General features: G+C 41.0%; 2 protein-coding genes across 2 annotated transcripts in view; both read right to left on the bottom strand.

The window, feature by feature from the left end:
• The window catches only part of DMBT1 (deleted in malignant brain tumors 1), a 219,150-nt gene that overhangs the window by 165,915 nt on the left and 31,720 nt on the right, over positions 1-21,515 (bottom strand). The window lies entirely within an intron of this gene.
• Positions 1-21,515, bottom strand: part of LOC143842725 (uncharacterized) — a 121,077-nt gene that overhangs the window by 81,988 nt on the left and 17,574 nt on the right. Inside the window, exons 15-16 of the mRNA XM_077347888.1 lie at positions 20,615-20,668; positions 18,571-18,624 (exon numbers count right to left, since the gene is read on the bottom strand). Of these exons, the coding sequence (XP_077204003.1) occupies positions 18,571-18,624; positions 20,615-20,668 (108 nt within the window). The remainder of the gene's footprint in view (positions 1-18,570; positions 18,625-20,614; positions 20,669-21,515) is intronic.

Genomic DNA, 21,515 nt, shown 5'->3' with positions numbered 1-21,515 from the left:
TAAGAAAAATATAAAGGTTAAGGTTACGATCAAGATGTCAATACTTTCCACCTGTAAAGTTAGAGGAGTTCTAAAGTTCTCCTTACCTGTTGAGGTGTGTGACCCTGCTGTGGTGTGTGACCCTGTAGTTGCTCCTTTGCCTAAGGGTTAAAAACATCATAGGATATGTGTAAGAATGTAATAATCATTGAAAAATCGCAATAAACCTCTACTATATTCTTGAGAAACATCCCCAAGAAATGTTGAGGCATTTTAAATGATTTCTGTGACTTTCATAAATTCCCCATCTAAGCAGGTAACTTCCCACCAAGTCCTGATTGACGAACGACAGCTTGTGAGTTTGTATCTCCCAGACACTTCTTTCCATATGTCCTAAGTGAACCCTTGAACTAATTACTCGGCCATCCAATGTAAGAGAAGGTAAGGCTATGCGAAACGAGCCCCTATCATGGTTCAAGGTAGGGGGTTGCTGAACTCACTCAGATATTTACGAGAACGTTGTGCCTCCCTCTCCTCCTTTACCACAATTCTGCATATCTAAAACTTGTCCATCCACCCAACCCATCCTTCATCTATACATTGAACAATATCCACTCGACTACCGGAAAATTGAGGTAGACCAGAGCTGCTTACCAGAAGATTCAGTGGCTGCCTTTTTACCATCTAGGGGACATGAAAGAAGAATAAGTATATAAGAAGTCACATATTCTGCTATGAAGATAGAGATTCATATGTGCCACAGCAGTTCCTATACATCAAAACAGGTACAACTAACCATACTCTCGTTTGTAACTGGAGGTAGAATCAAAATGTTAATACTGTGATTGAAACCTCCGTGCTCTGCGTAGTAGAATTTTGTTTAAAGAAGAAACAGGAAGAACGAGGAAGAAATCTCTGACAGAGAACAGAGTTCCCTAGAATCCTCTGTAGTCATTTCCATTGATGCTGAAAACTTTTGAGGAATGAGTATGGTGCTAACAGCTGGGACATATTCAAAGCATCTTCCTACCAGATGGCTGTCCGGTTGGCGACGTGGTTTCTAAGAAAAAAATAAAGGTTAAGGTTACGATCACGATGCCAATACTTTCCACCTGTCAACTAAGAGGAGGTCTAAAGTTCTCCTTACCTGCTGAGGTCTGTGACCTTGTAGTTGCTCCTGGGCCTAAGGGTTGGAAACATCATAGGATATGTGTAAGAATGTAATAATCATTGATAAAATCGCCATCCACCTCTACTATATTACTGAGAAACATCACCAAGAAATTTTGAGGCATTTAAAATGATTTCTCTGACTTTCATGAATACCCCATCTAAGCAGGTAACTTCCCACCAAGTCCTACATGACGAACAACAGCTTGTGATTTTGTATCTCCCAGACACTTCTTTCCATATGTCCTAAGTAAACTCTTGAACTAATTATTCGGCCATCCAATGTACGAGAAGGTAAGGCTATGCGAAACGAGCCGGAGGGGGTTGCTGAACTCAGTCAGATATTGACGTTGTGCCTCCCTCTCCTTTTCCACAACTCTGCATATCTAGAACTTGTCCATCCGCCCATTCCATCCTTCTTCTATACATTGAACAATATCCACTCGACTACCGGAAAATTGAGGTAGACCAGAGCTGCTTACCAGAAGATTCAGTCGCTGCCTTTTTACCTTCTAGGGGAAAAGAAAGAAGAATTATATAAGAAGTCACAGATTCCGCTATGAAGATAGAGATTCATATGTGCTACAGCAGTTCCTATACATCAAAACAGGTACAACTAACCATACTCTCGTTTGTAACTGGAGGTAGAATCAAAATGTTAATACTGTGATTGAACCCTCCGTGCTCTGCGTAGTAGAATTTTGTTTAAAGAAGAAACAGGAAGAACGAGGAAGAAATCTCTGACAGAGAACAGAGTTCCCTAGAATCCTCTGTAGTCATTTCCATTGATGCTGAAAACTTTTGAGGAATGAGTACGGTGCTAACAGCTGGGACATATTCAAAGCATCTTCCTACCAGATGGCTGTCCGGTTGGCGACGTGGTTTCTAAGAAAAAAATAAAGGTTAAGGTTACGATCACGATGCCAATACTTTCCACCTGTCAACTAAGAGGAGGTCTAAAGTTCTCCTTACCAGCTGAGGTCTGTGACCTTGTAGTTGCTCCTGGGCCTAAGGGTTGGAAACATCATAGGATATGTGTAAGAATGTAATAATCATTGATAAAATCGCCATCCACCTCTACTATATTACTGAGAAACATCACCAAGAAATTTTGAGGCATTTAAAATGATTTCTCTGACTTTCATGAATACCCCATCTAAGCAGGTAACTTCCCACCAAGTCCTACATGACGAACAACAGCTTGTGATTTTGTATCTCCCAGACACTTCTTTCCATATGTCCTAAGTGAACTCTTGAACTAATTATTCGGCCATCCAATGTACGAGAAGGTAAGGCTATGCGAAACGAGCCGGAGGGGGTTGCTGAACACAGTCAGATATTGACGTTGTGCCTCCCTCTCCTTTTCCACAACTCTGCATATCTAGAACTTGTCCATCCGCCCATTCCATCCTTCTTCTATACATTGAACAATATCCACTCGACTACCGGAAAATTGAGGTAGACCAGAGCTGCTTACCAGAAGATTCAGTCGCTGCCTTTTTACCTTCTAGGGGAAAAGAAAGAAGAATTATATAAGAAGTCACAGATTCCGCTATGAAGATAGAGATTCATATGTGCCACACCATTCCATTTTCCATCAAAACACGTACAACTAGCTATACACTCGTGTGTAATGGGAGGAAAAATCAAAATGTTTATACTGTGATTGAAACCTCCGTGCTCTGCATAGTAGAATTTCATTTAAATAAGAAATAGGAAGAAAGAGGAAGAAATCTGTTACAGAGAACAGAGTTCCCTAGAATCCTCTGTAGACAATTCCATTGACGCTGAAAACGTTTGAGGAATGAGCACGGTGCTAAAGGCTGGGACATATTCAAAGCATAGTCTTACCAGATGGCTGTCTGGTTGGCGACGTGGTTTCTAAGAAAAATATAAAGGTTAAGGTTACGATCTAGATGTCAATACTTTCCACCTGTAAAGTTAGAGGAGTTCTAAAGTTCTCCTTACCTGTTGAGGTGTGTGACCCTGCTGTGGTGTGTGACCCTGTAGTTGCTCCTTTGCCTAAGGGTTAAAAACATCATAGGATATGTGTAAGAATGTAATAATCATTGAAAAATCGCAATAAACCTCTACTATATTCTTGAGAAACATCCCCAAGAAATGTTGAGGCATTTTAAATGATTTCTGTGACTTTCATAAATTCCCCATCTAAGCAGGTAACTTCCCACCAAGTCCTGATTGACGAACGACAGCTTGTGAGTTTGTATCTCCCAGACACTTCTTTCCATATGTCCTAAGTGAACCCTTGAACTAATTACTCGGCCATCCAATGTAAGAGAAGGTAAGGCTATGCGAAACGAGCCCCTATCATGGTTCAAGGTAGGGGGTTGCTGAACTCACTCAGATATTTACGAGAACGTTGTGCCTCCCTCTCCTCCTTTACCACAATTCTGCATATCTAAAACTTGTCCATCCACCCAACCCATCCTTCATCTATACATTGAACAATATCCACTCGACTACCGGAAAATTGAGGTACACCAGAGCTGCTTACCAGAAGATTCAGTGGCTGCCTTTTTACCATCTAGGGGACATGAAAGAAGAATAAGTATATAAGAAGTCACATATTCTGCTATGAAGATAGAGATTCATATGTGCCACAGCAGTTCCTATACATCAAAACAGGTACAACTAACCATACTCTCGTTTGTAACTGGAGGTAGAATCAAAATGTTAATAAAGTGATTGAAACCTCCGTGCTCTGCGTAGTAGAATTTTGTTTAAAGAAGAAACAGGAAGAACGAGGAAGAAATCTCTGACAGAGAACAGAGTTCCCTAGAATCCTCTGTAGTCATTTCCATTGATGCTGAAAACGTTTGAGGAATGAGTACGGTGCTAACAGCTGGGACATATTCAAAGCATCTTCCTACCAGATGGCTGTCCGGTTGGCGACGTGGTTTCTAAGAAAAAAATAAAGGTTAAGGTTACGATCACGATGCCAATACTTTCCACCTGTCAACTAAGAGGAGGTCTAAAGTTCTCCTTACCTGCTGAGGTCTGTGACCTTGTAGTTGCTCCTGGGCCTAAGGGTTGGAAACATCATAGGATATGTGTAAGAATGTAATAATCATTGATAAAATCGCCATCCACCTCTACTATATTACTGAGAAACATCACCAAGAAATTTTGAGGCATTTAAAATGATTTCTCTGACTTTCATGAATACCCCATCTAAGCAGGTAACTTCCCACCAAGTCCTACATGACGAACAACAGCTTGTGATTTTGTATCTCCCAGACACTTCTTTCCATATGTCCTAAGTGAACTCTTGAACTAATTATTCGGCCATCCAATGTACGAGAAGGTAAGGCTATGCGAAACGAGCCGGAGGGGGTTGCTGAACTCAGTCAGATATTGACGTTGTGCCTCCCTCTCCTTTTCCACAACTCTGCATATCTAGAACTTGTCCATCCGCCCATTCCATCCTTCTTCTATACATTGAACAATATCCACTCGACTACCGGAAAATTGAGGTAGACCAGAGCTGCTTACCAGAAGATTCAGTCGCTGCCTTTTTACCTTCTAGGGGAAAAGAAAGAAGAATTATATAAGAAGTCACAGATTCCGCTATGAAGATAGAGATTCATATGTGCCACACCATTCCATTTTCCATCAAAACACGTACAACTAGCTATACACTCGTGTGTAATGGGAGGAAAAATCAAAATGTTTATACTGTGATTGAAACCTCCGTGCTCTGCATAGTAGAATTTCATTTAAATAAGAAATAGGAAGAAAGATGAAGAAATCTGTTACAGAGAACAGAGTTCCCTAGAATCCTCTGTAGACAATTCCATTGACGCTGAAAACGTTTGAGGAATGAGCACGGTGCTAAAGGCTGGGACATATTCAAAGCATAGTCTTACCAGATGGCTGTCTGGTTGGCGACGTGGTTTCTAAGAAAAATATAAAGGTTAAGGTTACGATCAAGATGTCAATATTTCCACCTGTAAAGTTAGAGGAGTTCTAAAGTTCTCCTGACCTGTTGAGGTGTGTGACCCTGCTGTGGTGTGTGACCCTGTAGTTGCTCCTTTGCCGAAGGGTTAAAAACATCATAGGATATGTGTAAGAATGTAATAATCATTGAAAAAATCGCAATAAACCTCTACTATATTCTTGAGAAACATCCCCAAGAAATGTTGAGGCATTTTAAATGATTTCTGTGACTTTCATAAATTCCCCATCTAAGCAGGTAACTTCCCACCAAGTCCTGATTGACGAACGACAGCTTGTGAGTTTGTATCTCCCAGACACTTCTTTCCATATGTCCTAAGTGAACCCTTGAACTAATTACTCGGCCATCCAATGTAAGAGAAGGTAAGGCTATGCGAAACGAGCCCCTATCATGGTTCAAGGTAGGGGGTTGCTGAACTCACTCAGATATTTACGAGAACGTTGTGCCTCCCTCTCCTCCTTTACCACAATTCTGCATATCTAAAACTTGTCCATCCACCCAACCCATCCTTCATCTATACATTGAACAATATCCACTCGACTACCGGAAAATTGAGGTAGACCAGAGCTGCTTACCAGAAGATTCAGTGGCTGCCTTTATACCATCTAGGGGACATGAAAGAAGAATAAGTATATAAGAAGTCACATATTCTGCTATGAAGATAGAGATTCATATGTGCCACAGCAGTTCCTATACATCAAAACAGGTACAACTAACCATACTCTCGTTTGTAACTGGAGGTAGAATCAAAATGTTAATACTGTGATTGAAACCTCCGTGCTCTGCGTAGTAGAATTTTGTTTAAAGAAGAAACAGGAAGAACGAGGAAGAAATCTCTGACAGAGAACAGAGTTCCCTAGAATCCTCTGTAGTCATTTCCATTGATGCTGAAAACTTTTGAGGAATGAGTACGGTGCTAACAGCTGGGACATATTCAAAGCATCTTCCTACCAGATGGCTGTCCGGTTGGCGACGTGGTTTCTAAGAAAAAAATAAAGGTTAAGGTTACGATCACGATGCCAATACTTTCCACCTGTCAACTAAGAGGAGGTCTAAAGTTCTCCTTACCAGCTGAGGTCTGTGACCTTGTAGTTGCTCCTGGGCCTAAGGGTTGGAAACATCATAGGATATGTGTAAGAATGTAATAATCATTGATAAAATCGCCATCCACCTCTACTATATTACTGAGAAACATCACCAAGAAATTTTGAGGCATTTAAAATGATTTCTCTGACTTTCATGAATACCCCATCTAAGCAGGTAACTTCCCACCAAGTCCTACATGACGAACAACAGCTTGTGATTTTGTATCTCCCAGACACTTCTTTCCATATGTCCGAAGTGAACTCTTGAACTAATTATTCGGCCATCCAATGTACGAGAAGGTAAGGCTATGCGAAACGAGCCGGAGGGGGTTGCTGAACACAGTCAGATATTGACGTTGTGCCTCCCTCTCCTTTTCCACAACTCTGCATATCTAGAACTTGTCCATCCGCCCATTCCATCCTTCTTCTATACATTGAACAATATCCACTCGACTACCGGAAAATTGAGGTAGACCAGAGCTGCTTACCAGAAGATTCAGTCGCTGCCTTTTTACCTTCTAGGGGAAAAGAAAGAAGAATTATATAAGAAGTCACAGATTCCGCTATGAAGATAGAGATTCATATGTGCCACACCATTCCATTTTCCATCAAAACACGTACAACTAGCTATACACTCGTGTGTAATGGGAGGAAAAATCAAAATGTTTATACTGTGATTGAAACCTCCGTGCTCTGCATAGTAGAATTTCATTTAAATAAGAAATAGGAAGAAAGAGGAAGAAATCTGTTACAGAGAACAGAGTTCCCTAGAATCCTCTGTAGACAATTCCATTGACGCTGAAAACGTTTGAGGAATGAGCACGGTGCTAAAGGCTGGGACATATTCAAAGCATAGTCTTACCAGATGGCTGTCTGGTTGGCGACGTGGTTTCTAAGAAAAATATAAAGGTTAAGGTTACGATCAAGATGTCAATACTTTCCACCTGTAAAGTTAGAGGAGTTCTAAAGTTCTCCTTACCTGTTGAGGTGTGTGACCCTGCTGTGGTGTGTGACCCTGTAGTTGCTCCTTTGCCTAAGGGTTAAAAACATCATAGGATATGTGTAAGAATGTAATAATCATTGAAAAATCGCAATAAACCTCTACTATATTCTTGAGAAACATCCCCAAGAAATGTTGAGGCATTTTAAATGATTTCTGTGACTTTCATAAATTCCCCATCTAAGCAGGTAACTTCCCACCAAGTCCTGATTGACGAACGACAGCTTGTGAGTTTGTATCTCCCAGACACTTCTTTCCATATGTCCTAAGTGAACCCTTGAACTAATTACTCGGCCATCCAATGTAAGAGAAGGTAAGGCTATGCGAAACGAGCCCCTATCATGGTTCAAGGTAGGGGGTTGCTGAACTCACTCAGATATTTACGAGAACGTTGTGCCTCCCTCTCCTCCTTTACCACAATTCTGCATATCTAAAACTTGTCCATCCACCCAACCCATCCTTCATCTATACATTGAACAATATCCACTCGACTACCGGAAAATTGAGGTAGACCAGAGCTGCTTACCAGAAGATTCAGTGGCTGCCTTTTTACCATCTAGGGGACATGAAAGAAGAATAAGTATATAAGAAGTCACATATTCTGCTATGAAGATAGAGATTCATATGTGCCACAGCAGTTCCTATACATCAAAACAGGTACAACTAACCATACTCTCGTTTGTAACTGGAGGTAGAATCAAAATGTTAATAAAGTGATTGAAACCTCCGTGCTCTGCGTAGTAGAATTTTGTTTAAAGATTCCGCTATGAAGACAGAGATTCATATGTGCCACACCATTCCATTTTCCATCAAAACAGGTACAACTAGCTATACACTCGTGTGTAATGGGAGGAAAAATCAAAATGTTTATACTGTGATTGAAACCTCCGTGCTCTGCATAGTAGAATTTCGTTTAAATAAGAAAGAGGAAGAAAGAGGAAGAAATCTGTGACAGAGAACAGGGTTCCCTAGAATCCTCTGTAGACACTTCCATTGATGCTGAAAACTTTTGAGGAATGAGCACGGTGCTAAAGGCTGGGACATATTCAAAGCATAGTCTTACCAGATGGCTGTCTGGTTGGCGACGTGGTTTCTAAGAAAAATATAAAGGTTAAGGTTACGGTCAAGATGTCAATATTTTCCACCTGTAAAGTTAGAGGAGGTCTAAAGTTCTCCTTACCTGTTGAGGTGTGTGACCCTGCTGTGGTGTGTGACCCTGTAGTTGCTCCTGTGCCTAAGGGTTAAAAACATCATAGGATATGTGTAAGAATGTAATAATCATTGAAAAAATCACAATAAACCTCTACTATATTCTTGAGAAACATCCCCAAGAAATGTTGAGGCATTTTAAATGATTTCTGTGACTTTCATAAATTCCCCATCTAAGCAGGTAACTTCCCACCAAGTCCTGATTGACGAACGACAGCTTGTGAGTTTGTATCTCCCAGACACTTCTTTCCATATGTCCTAAGTGAACCCTTGAACTAATTACTCGGCCATCCAATGTAAGAGAAGGTAAGGCTATGCGAAACGAGCCCCTATCATGGTTCAAGGTAGGGGGTTGCTGAACTCACTCAGATATTTACGAGAACGTTGTGCCTCCCTCTCCTCCTTTACCACAATTCTGCATATCTAAAACTTGTCCATCCACCCAACCCATCCTTCATCTATACATTGAACAATATCCACTCGACTACCGGAAAATTGTGGTAGACCAGAGCTGCTTACCAGAAGATTCAGTGGCTGCCTTTTTACCATCTAGGGGACATGAAAGAAGAATAAGTATATAAGAAGTCACATATTCTGCTATGAAGATAGAGATTCATATGTGCCACAGCAGTTCCTATACATCAAAACAGGTACAACTAACCATACTCTCGTTTGTAACTGGAGGTAGAATCAAAATGTTAATACTGTGATTGAAACCTCCGTGCTCTGCGTAGTAGAATTTTGTTTAAAGAAGAAACAGGAAGAACGAGGAAGAAATCTCTGACAGAGAACAGAGTTCCCTAGAATCCTCTGTAGTCATTTCCATAGATGCTGAAAACTTTTGAGGAATGAGTACGGTGCTAACAGCTGGGACATATTCAAAGCATCTTCCTACCAGATGGCTGTCCGGTTGGCGACGTGGTTTCTAAGAAAAAAATAAAGGTTAAGGTTACGATCACGATGCCAATACTTTCCACCTGTCAACTAAGAGGAGGTCTAAAGTTCTCCTTACCTGCTGAGGTCTGTGACCTTGTAGTTGCTCCTGGGCCTAAGGGTTGGAAACATCATAGGATATGTGTAAGAATGTAATAATCATTGATAAAATCGCCATCCACCTCTACTATATTACTGAGAAACATCACCAAGAAATTTTGAGGCATTTAAAATGATTTCTCTGACTTTCATGAATACCCCATCTAAGCAGGTAACTTCCCACCAAGTCCTACATGACGAACAACAGCTTGTGATTTTGTATCTCCCAGACACTTCTTTCCATATGTCCTAAGTGAACTCTTGAACTAATTATTCGGCCATCCAATGTACGAGAAGGTAAGGCTATGCGAAACGAGCCGGGGGGGGGGTTGCTGAACTCAGTCAGATATTGACGTTGTGCCTCCCTCTCCTTTTCCACAACTCTGCATATCTAGAACTTGTCCATCCGCCCATTCCATCCTTCTTCTATACATTGAACAATATCCACTCGACTACCGGAAAATTGAGGTAGACCAGAGCTGCTTACCAGAAGATTCAGTCGCTGCCTTTTTACCTTCTAGGGGAAAAGAAAGAAGAATTATATAAGAAGTCACAGATTCCGCTATGAAGACAGAGATTCATATGTGCCACACCATTCCATTTTCCATCAAAACAGGTACAACTAGCTATACACTCGTGTGTAATGGGAGGAAAAATCAAAATGTTTATACTGTGATTGAAACCTCCGTGCTCTGCATAGTAGAATTTCGTTTAAATAAGAAAGAGGAAGAAAGAGGAAGAAATCTGTGACAGAGAACAGGGTTCCCTAGAATCCTCTGTAGACACTTCCATTGATGCTGAAAACTTTTGAGGAATGAGCACGGTGCTAAAGGCTGGGACATATTCAAAGCATAGTCTTACCAGATGGCTGTCTGGTTGGCGACGTGGTTTCTAAGAAAAATATAAAGGTTAAGGTTACGGTCAAGATGTCAATATTTTCCACCTGTAAAGTTAGAGGAGGTCTAAAGTTCTCCTTACCTGTTGAGGTGTGTGACCCTGCTGTGGTGTGTGACCCTGTAGTTGCTCCTGTGCCTAAGGGTTAAAAACATCATAGGATATGTGTAAGAATGTAATAATCATTGAAAAAATCACAATAAACCTCTACTATATTCTTGAGAAACATCCCCAAGAAATGTTGAGGCATTTTAAATGATTTCTGTGACTTTCATAAATTCCCCATCTAAGCAGGTAACTTCCCACCAAGTCCTGATTGACGAACGACAGCTTGTGAGTTTGTATCTCCCAGACACTTCTTTCCATATGTCCTAAGTGAACCCTTGAACTAATTACTCGGCCATCCAATGTAAGAGAAGGTAAGGCTATGCGAAACGAGCCCCTATCATGGTTCAAGGTAGGGGGTTGCTGAACTCACTCAGATATTTACGAGAACGTTGTGCCTCCCTCTCCTCCTTTACCACAATTCTGCATATCTAAAACTTGTCCATCCACCCAACCCATCCTTCATCTATACATTGAACAATATCCACTCGACTACCGGAAAATTGAGGTAGACCAGAGCTGCTTACCAGAAGATTCAGTGGCTGCCTTTTTACCATCTAGGGGACATGAAAGAAGAATAAGTATATAAGAAGTCACATATTCTGCTATGAAGATAGAGATTCATATGTGCCACAGCAGTTCCTATACATCAAAACAGGTACAACTAACCATACTCTCGTTTGTAACTGGAGGTAGAATCAAAATGTTAATACTGTGATTGAAACCTCCGTGCTCTGCGTAGTAGAATTTTGTTTAAAGAAGAAACAGGAAGAACGAGGAAGAAATCTCTGACAGAGAACAGAGTTCCCTAGAATCCTCTGTAGTCATTTCCATTGATGCTGAAAACTTTTGAGGAATGAGTACGGTGCTAACAGCTGGGACATATTCAAAGCATCTTCCTACCAGATGGCTGTCCGGTTGGCGACGTGGTTTCTAAGAAAAAAATAAAGGTTAAGGTTACGATCACGATGCCAATACTTCACCTGTCAACTAAGAGGAGGTCTAAAGTTCTCCTTACCTGCTGAGGTCTGTGACCTTGTAGTTGCTCCTGGGCCTAAGGGTTGGAAACATCATAGGATATGTGTAAGAATGTAATAATCATTGATAAAATCGCCATCCACCTCTACTATATTACTGAGAAACATCACCAAGAAATTTTGAGGCATTTAAAATGATTTCTCTGACTTTCATGAATACCCCATCTAAGCAGGTAACTTCCCACCAAGTCCTACATGACGAACAACAGCTTGTGATTTTGTATCTCCCAGACACTTCTTTCCATATGTCCTAAGTGAACTCTTGAACTAATTATTCGGCCATCCAATGTACGAGAAGGTAAGGCTATGCGAAACGAGCCGGAGGGGGTTGCTGAACTCAGTCAGATATTGACGTTGTGCCTCCCTCTCCTTTTCCACAACTCTGCATATCTAGAACTTGTCCATCCGCCCATTCCATCCTTCTTCTATACATTGAACAATATCCACTCGACTACCGGAAAATTGTGGTAGACCAGAGCTGCTTACCAGAAGATTCAGTCGCTGCCTTTTTACCTTCTAGGGGAAAAGAAAGAAGAATTATATAAGAAGTCACAGATTCCGCTATGAAGATAGAGATTCATATGTGCCACACCATTCCATTTTCCATCAAAACAGGTACAACTAGCTATACACTCGTGTGTAATGGGAGGAAAAATCAAAATGTTTATACTGTGATTGAAACCTCCGTGCTCTGCATAGTAGAATTTCGTTTAAAGAAGAAAGAGGAAGAAAGAGGAAGAAATCTGTGACAGAGAACAGGGTTCCCTAGAATCCTCTGTAGACACTTCCATTGATGCTGAAAACTTTTGAGGAATGAGCACGTTGCTAAAGGCTGGGACATATTCAAAGCATAGTCTTACCAGATGGCTGTCTGGTTGGCGACGTGGTTTCTAAGAAAAATATAAAGGTTAAGGTTACGGTCAAGATGTCAATATTTTCCACCTGTAAAGTTAGAGGAGTTCTAAAGTTCTCCTTACCTGTTGAGGTGTGTGACCCTGCTGTGGTGTGTGACCCTGTAGTTGCTCCTGTGCCTAAGGGTTAAAAACATCATAGGATATGTGTAAGAATGTAATAATCATTTATAAAATCGCAATAAACCTCTACTATATTCTTGAGAAACATCCCCAAGAAATGTTGAGGCATTTTAAATGATTTCTGTGACTTTCATAAATTCCCCATCTAAGCAGGTAACTTCCCACCAAGTCCTGATTGACGAACGACAGCTTGTGAGTTTGTATCTCCCAGACACTTCTTTCCATATGTCCTAAGTGAACCCTTGAACTAATTACTCGGCCATCCAATGTAAGAGAAGGTAAGGCTATGCGAAACGAGCCCCTATCATGGTTCAAGGTAGGGGGTTGCTGAACTCAGATATTTACGAGAACGTTGTGCCTCCCTCTCCTCCTTTACCACAATTCTGCATATCTAAAACTTGTCCATCCACCCAACCCATCCTTCATCTATACATTGAACAATATCCACTCGACTACCGGAAAATTGAGGTAGACCAGAGCTGCTTACCAGAAGATTCAGTGGCTGCCTTTTTACCATCTAGGGGACATGAAAGAAGAATAAGTATATAAGAAGTCACATATTCTGCTATGAAGATAGAGATTCATATGTGCCACAGCAGTTCCTATACATCAAAACAGGTACAACTAACCATACTCTCGTTTGTAACTGGAGGTAGAATCAAAATGTTAATAAAGTGATTGAAACCTCCGTGCTCTGCGTAGTAGAATTTTGTTTAAAGAAGAAACAGGAAGAACGAGGAAGAAATCTCTGACAGAGAACAGAGTTCCCTAGAATCCTCTGTAGTCATTTCCATTGATGCTGAAAACGTTTGAGGAATGAGTACGGTGCTAACAGGTGGGACATATTCAAAGCATCTTCCTACCAGATGGCTGTCCGGTTGGCGACGTGGTTTCTAAGAAAAAAATAAAGGTTAAGGTTACGATCACGATGCCAATACTTTCCACCTGTCAACTAAGAGGAGGTCTAAAGTTCTCCTTACCTGCTGAGGTCTGTGACCTTGTAGTTGCTCCTGGGCCTAAGGGTTGGAAACATCATAGGATATGTGTAAGAATGTAATAATCATTGATAAAATCGCCATCCACCTCTACTATATTACTGAGAAACATCACCAAGAAATTTTGAGGCATTTAAAATGATTTCTCTGACTTTCATGAATACCCCATCTAAGCAGGTAACTTCCCACCAAGTCCTACATGACGAACAACAGCTTGTGATTTTGTATCTCCCAGACACTTCTTTCCATATGTCCTAAGTGAACCCTTGAACTAATTATTCGGCCATCCAATGTACGAGAAGGTAAGGCTATGCGAAACGAGCCGGAGGGGGTTGCTGAACTCAGTCAGATATTGACGTTGTGCCTCCCTCTCCTTTTCCACAACTCTGCATATCTAGAACTTGTCCATCCGCCCATTCCATCCTTCTTCTATACATTGAACAATATCCACTCGACTACCGGAAAATTGTGGTAGACCAGAGCTGCTTACCAGAAGATTCAGTCGCTGCCTTTTTACCTTCTAGGGGAAAAGAAAGAAGAATTATATAAGAAGTCACAGATTCCGCTATGAAGATAGAGATTCATATGTGCCACACCATTCCATTTTCCATCAAAACAGGTACAACTAGCTATACACTCGTGTGTAATGGGAGGAAAAATCAAAATGTTTATACTGTGATTGAAACCTCCGTGCTCTGCATAGTAGAATTTCGTTTAAAGAAGAAAGAGGAAGAAAGAGGAAGAAATCTGTGACAGAGAACAGGGTTCCCTAGAATCCTCTGTAGACACTTCCATTGATGCTGAAAACTTTTGAGGAATGAGCACGGTGCTAAAGGCTGGGACATATTCAAAGCATAGTCTTACCAGATGGCTGTCTGGTTGGCGACGTGGTTTCTAAGAAAAATATAAAGGTTAAGGTTACGGTCAAGATGTCAATATTTTCCACCTGTAAAGTTAGAGGAGTTCTAAAGTTCTCCTTACCTGTTGAGGTGTGTGACCCTGCTGTGGTGTGTGACCCTGTAGTTGCTCCTGTGCCTAAGGGTTAAAAACATCATAGGATATGTGTAAGAATGTAATAATCATTTATAAAATCGCAATAAACCTCTACTATATTCTTGAGAAACATCCCCAAGAAATGTTGAGGCATTTTAAATGATTTCTGTGACTTTCATAAATTCCCCATCTAAGCAGGTAACTTCCCACCAAGTCCTGATTGACGAACGACAGCTTGTGAGTTTGTATCTCCCAGACACTTCTTTCCATATGTCCTAAGTGAACCCTTGAACTAATTACTCGGCCATCCAATGTAAGAGAAGGTAAGGCTATGCGAAACGAGCCCCTATCATGGTTCAAGGTAGGGGGTTGCTGAACTCACTCAGATATTTACGAGAACGTTGTGCCTCCCTCTCCTCCTTTACCACAATTCTGCATATCTAAAACTTGTCCATCCACCCAACCCATCCTTCATCTATACATTGAACAATATCCACTCGACTACCGGAAAATTGAGGTAGACCAGAGCTGCTTACCAGAAGATTCAGTGGCTGCCTTTTTACCATCTAGGGGACATGAAAGAAGAATAAGTATATAAGAAGTCACATATTCTGCTATGAAGATAGAGATTCATATGTGCCACAGCAGTTCCTATACATCAAAACAGGTACAACTAACCATACTCTCGTTTGTAACTGGAGGTAGAATCAAAATGTTAATAAAGTGATTGAAACCTCCGTGCTCTGCGTAGTAGAATTTTGTTTAAAGAAGAAACAGGAAGAACGAGGAAGAAATCTCTGACAGAGAACAGAGTTCCCTAGAATCCTCTGTAGTCATTTCCATTGATGCTGAAAACGTTTGAGGAATGAGTACGGTGCTAACAGGTGGGACATATTCAAAGCATCTTCCTACCAGATGGCTGTCCGGTTGGCGACGTGGTTTCTAAGAAAAAAATAAAGGTTAAGGTTACGATCACGATGCCAATACTTTCCACCTGTCAACTAAGAGGAGGTCTAAAGTTCTCCTTACCTGCTGAGGTCTGTGACCTTGTAGTTGCTCCTGGGCCTAAGGGTTGGAAACATCATAGGATATGTGTAAGAATGTAATAATCATTGATAAAATCGCCATCCACCTCTACTATATTACTGAGAAACATCACCAAGAAATTTTGAGGCATTTAAAATGATTTCTCTGACTTTCATGAATACCCCATCTAAGCAGGTAACTTCCCACCAAGTCCTACATGACGAACAACAGCTTGTGATTTTGTATCTCCCAGACACTTCTTTCCATATGTCCTAAGTGAACTCTTGAACTAATTATTCGGCCATCCAATGTACGAGAAGGTAAGGCTATGCGAAACGAGCCGGAGGGGGTTGCTGAACTCAGTCAGATATTGACGTTGTGCCTCCCTCTCCTTTTCCACAACTCTGCATATCTAGAACTTGTCCATCCGCCCATTCCATCCTTCTTCTATACATTGAACAATATCCACTCGACTACCGGAAAATTGAGGTAGACCAGAGCTGCTTACCAGAAGATTCAGTCGCTGCCTTTTTACCTTCTAGGGGAAAAGAAAGAAGAATTATATAAGAAGTCACAGATTCCGCTATGAAGATAGAGATTCATATGTGCCACACCATTCCATTTTCCATCAAAACAGGTACAACTAGCTATACACTCGTGTGTAATGGGAGGAAAAATCATAATGTTTATACTGTTATTGAAACCTCTGTGCTCTGCATAGTAGAATATCATTTAAATAAGAAATAGGAAGAAAGAGGAAGAAATCTGTTACAGAGAACAGAGTTCCCTAGAATCCTCTGTAGACAATTCCATTGACGCTGAAAACGTTTGAGGAATGAGCACGGTGCTAAAGGCTGGGACATATTCAAAGCATAGTCTTACCAGATGGCTGTCTGGTTGGCGACGTGGTTTCTAAGAAAAATATAAAGGTTAAGGTTACGATCAAGATGTCAATATTTCCACCTGTAAAGTTAGAGGAGTTCTAAAGTTCTCCTGACCTGTTGAGGTGTGTGACCCTGATGTGGTGTGTGACCCTGTAGTTGCTCCTTTGCCTAAGGGTTAAAAACATCATAGGATATGTGTAAGAATGTAATAATCATTGATAAAATCGCAATAAACCTCTACTATATTCTTGAGAAACATCCCAAAAAAATGTTGAGGCATTTTAAATGATTTCTGTGACTTTCATAAATTCCCCATCTAAGCAGGTAACTTCTCACCAAGTCCTGATTGACGAACGACAGCTTGTGAGTTTGTATCTCCCAGACACTTCTTTCCATATGTCCTAAGTGAACCCTTGAACTAATTACTCGGCCATCCAATGTAAGAGAAGGTAAGGCTATGCGAAACGAGCCCCTATCATGGTTCAAGGTAGGGGGTTGCTGAACTCACTCAGATATTTACGAGAACGTTGTGCCTCCCTCTCCTCCTTTACCACAATTCTGCATATCTAAAACTTGTCCATCCACCCAACCCATCCTTCATCTATACATTGAACAATATCCACTCGACTACCGGAAAATTGAGGTAGACCAGAGCTGCTTACCAGAAGATTCAGTGGCTGCCTTTTTACCATCTAGGGGACATGAAAGAAGAATAAGTATATAAGAAGTCACATATTCTGCTATGAAGATAGAGATTCATATGTGCCACAGCAGTTCCTATACATCAAAACAAGTACAACTAACCATACTCTCGTTTGTAACTGGAGGTAGAATCAAAATGTTAATAAAGTGATTGAAACCTCCGTGCTCTGCGTAGTAGAATTTTGTTTAAAGAAGAAACAGGAAGAACGAGGAAGAAATCTCTGACAGAGAACAGAGTTCCCTAGAATCCTCTGTAGTCATTTCCATTGATGCTGAAAACTTTTGAGGAATGAGTACGGTGCTAACAGCTGGGACATATTCAAAGCATCTTCCTACCAGATGGCTGTCCGGTTGGCGACGTGGTTTCTAAGAAAAAAATAAAGGTTAAGGTTACGATCACGATGCCAATACTTTCCACCTGTCAACTAAGAGGAGGTCTAAAGTTCTCCTTACCTGCTGAGGTCTGTGACCTTGTAGTTGCTCCTGGGCCTAAGGGTTGGAAACATCATAGGATATGTGTAAGAATGTAATAATCATTGATAAAATCGCCATCCACCTCTACTATATTACTGAGAAACATCACCAAGAAATTTTGAGGCATTTAAAATGATTTCTCTGACTTTCATGAATACCCCATCTAAGCAGGTAACTTCCCACCAAGTCCTACATGACGAACAACAGCTTGTGATTTTGTATCTCCCAGACACTTCTTTCCATATGTCCTAAGTGAACTCTTGAACTAATTATTCGGCCATCCAATGTACGAGAAGGTAAGGCTATGCGAAACGAGCCGGAGGGGGTTGCTGAACTCAGTCAGATATTGACGTTGTGCCTCCCTCTCCTTTTCCACAACTCTGCATATCTAGAACTTGTCCATCCGCCCATTCCATCCTTCTTCTATACATTGAACAATATCCACTCGACTACCGGAAAATTGAGGTAGACCAGAGCTGCTTACCAGAAGATTCAGTCGCTGCCTTTTTACCTTCTAGGGGAAAAGAAAGAAGAATTATATAAGAAGTCACAGATTCCGCTATGAAGATAGAGATTCATATGTGCCACACCATTCCATTTTCCATCAAAACAGGTACAACTAGCTATACACTCGTGTGTAATGGGAGGAAAAATCAAAATGTTTATACTGTGATTGAAACCTCCGTGCTCTGCATAGCAGAATTTCATTTAAATAAGAAATAGGAAGACAGAGGAAGAAATCTGTGACAGAGAACAGAGTTCCCTAGAATCCTCTGTAGACAATTCCATTGACGCTGAAAACGTTTGAGGAATGAGCACGGTGCTAAAGGCTGGGACATATTCAAAGCATAGTCTTACCAGATGGCTGTCTGGTCGGCGACGTGGTTTCTAAGAAAAATATAAAGGTTAAGGTTACGATCAAGATGTCAATACTTTCCACCTGTAAAGTTAGAGGAGGTCTAAAGTTCTCCTTACCTGTTGAGGTGTGTGACCCTGCTGTGGTGTCTGACCCTGTAGTTACTCCTGCGCCTAAGGGTTAAAAACATCATAGGATATGTGTAAGAATGTAATAATCATTGATAAAATCGCAATAAACCTCTACTATAATCTTGAGAAACATCCCCAAGAAATGTTGAGGCATTTTAAATGATTTCTGTGACTTTCATAAATTCCCCATCTAAGCAGGTAACTTCCCACCAAGTCCTGATTGACGAACGACAGCTTGTGAGTTTGTATCTCCCAGACACTTCTTTCCATATGTCCTAAGTGAACCCTTGAACTAATTACTCGGCCATCCAATGTAAGAGAAGGTAAGGCTATGCGAAACGAGCCCCTATCATGGTTCAAGGTAGGGGGTTGCTGAACTCACTCAGATATTTACGAGAACGTTGTGACTCCCTCTCCTCCTTTACCACAATTCTGCATATCTAAAACTTGTCCATCCACCCAACCCATCCTTCATCTATACATTGAACAATATCCACTCGACTACTGGAAAATTGAGGTAGACCAGAGCTGCTTACCAGAAGATTCAGTGGCTGCCTTTTTACCATCTAGGGGACATGAAAGAAGAATAAGTATATAAGAAGTCACATATTCTGCTATGAAGATAGAGATTCATATGTGCCACAGCAGTTCCTATACATCAAAACAGGTACAACTAACCATACTCTCGTTTGCAACTGGAGGTTGGAATCAAAATGTTAATACTGTGATTGAAACCTTCGTGCTCTGCCTAGTATAATTTTGTTTAAAGAAGAAACAGGAAGAACGAGGAAGAAATCTCTGACAGAGAACAGAGTTCCCTAGAATCCTCTGTAGTCGTTTCCATTGATGCTGAAAACTTTTGAGGAATGAGTACGGTGCTAACAGCTGGGACATATTCAAAGCATCTTCCTACCAGATGGCTGTCCGATTGGCGACGTGGTTTCTAAGAAAAAAATAAAGGTTAAGGTTACGATCACGATGCCAATACTTTCCACCTGTCAACTAAGAGGAGGTCTAAAGTTCTCCTTACCTGCTGAGGTCTGTGACCTTGTAGTTGCTCCTGGGCCTAAGGGTTGGAAACATCATAGGATATGTGTAAGAATGTAATAATCATTGATAAAATCGCCATCCACCTCTACTATATTACTGAGAAACATCACCAAGGAATTTTGAGGCATTTAAAATGATTTCTCTGACTTTCATGAATACCCCATCTAAGCAGGTAACTTCCCACCAAGTCCTACATGACGAACAACAGCTTGTGATTTTGTATCTCCCAGACACTTCTTTCCATATGTCCTAAGTGAACTCTTGAACTAATTATTCGGCCATCCAATGTACGAGAAGGTAAGGCTATGCGAAACGAGCCGGAGGGGGTTGCTGAACTCAGTCAGATATTGACGAGAACGTTGTGCCTCCCTCTCCTTTTCCACAACTCTGCATGTCTAGAACTTGTCCATCCGCCCATTCCATCCTTCTTCTATACATTGAATGATATCCACTCGACTACCGGAAAATTGAGGTAGACCAGAGCTGCTTACCAGAATATTCAGTCGCTGCCTTTTTACCTTCTAGAGGGAAAGAAAGAAGAATGATATAAGAAGTTACAGATTCCGCTATGAAGATAGAGATTCATATGTGCCACACCATTCCATTTTCCATCAAAACAGGTACAACTAGCTATACACTCGTGTGTAATGGGAGGAAAAATCAAAATGTTTATACTGTGATTGAAACCTCCGTGCTCTGCATAGTAGAATTTCATTTAAATAAGAAATAGGAAGACAGAGGAAGAAATCTGTTACAGAGAACAGGGTTCCCTAGAATCCTCTGTAGACAATTCCATTGACGCTGAAAACGTTTGAGGAATGAGCACGGTGCTAAAGGCTGGGACATATTCAAAGCATAGTCTTACCAGATGGCTGTCTGGTCGGCGACGTGGTTTCTAAGAAAAATATAAAGGTTAAGGTTACGATCAAGATGTCAATACTTTCCACCTGTAAAGTTAGAGGAGGTCTAAAGTTCTCCTTACCTGTTGAGGTGTGTGACCCTGCTGTGGTGTCTGACCCTGTAGTTACTCCTGTGCCTAAGGGTTAAAAACATCATAGGATATGTGTAAGAATGTAATAATCATTGATAAAATCGCAATAAACCTCTACTATAATCTTGAGAAACATCCCCAAGAAATGTTGAGGCATTTTAAATGATTTCTGTGACTTTCATAAATTCCCCATCTAAGCAGGTAACTTCCCACCAAGTCCTGATTGACGAACGACAGCTTGTGAGTTTGTATCTCCCAGACACTTCTTCCCATATGTCCTAAGTGAACCCTTGAACTAATTACTCGGCCATCCAATGTAAGAGAAGGTAAGGCTATGCGAAACGAGCCCCTATCATGGTTCAAGGTAGGGGGTTGCTGAACTCACTCAGATATTTACGAGAACGTTGTGCCTCCCTCTCCTCCTTTACCACAATTCTGCATATCTAAAACTTGTCCATCCACCCAACCCATCCTTCATCTATACATTGAACAATATCCACTCGACTACCGGAAAATTGAGGTAGACCAGAGCTGCTTACCAGAAGATTCAGTGGCTGCCTTTTTACCATCTAGGGGACATGAAAGAAGAATAAGTATATAAGAAGTCACATATTCTGCTATGAAGATAGAGATTCATATGTGCCACAGCAGTTCCTATACATCAAAACAGGTACAACTAACCATACTCTCGTTTGCAACTGGAGGTTGGAATCAAAATGTTAATACTGTGATTGAAACCTTCGTGCTCTGCCTAGTATAATTTTGTTTAAAGAAGAAACAGGAAGAACGAGGAAGAAATCTCTGACAGAGAACAGAGTTCCCTAGAATCCTCTGTAGTCATTTCCATTGATGCTGAAAACTTTTGAGGAATGAGTACGGTGCTAACAGCTGG

The sequence above is a fragment of the Paroedura picta genome, chromosome 8, assembly GCF_049243985.1.
Source record: "Paroedura picta isolate Pp20150507F chromosome 8, Ppicta_v3.0, whole genome shotgun sequence".
Classification (NCBI taxonomy): Eukaryota; Metazoa; Chordata; class Lepidosauria; order Squamata; family Gekkonidae; genus Paroedura; species Paroedura picta.
Note: the sequence above shows the minus strand (reverse complement) of the source record. Positions and strands in the feature narration are given on the sequence as shown.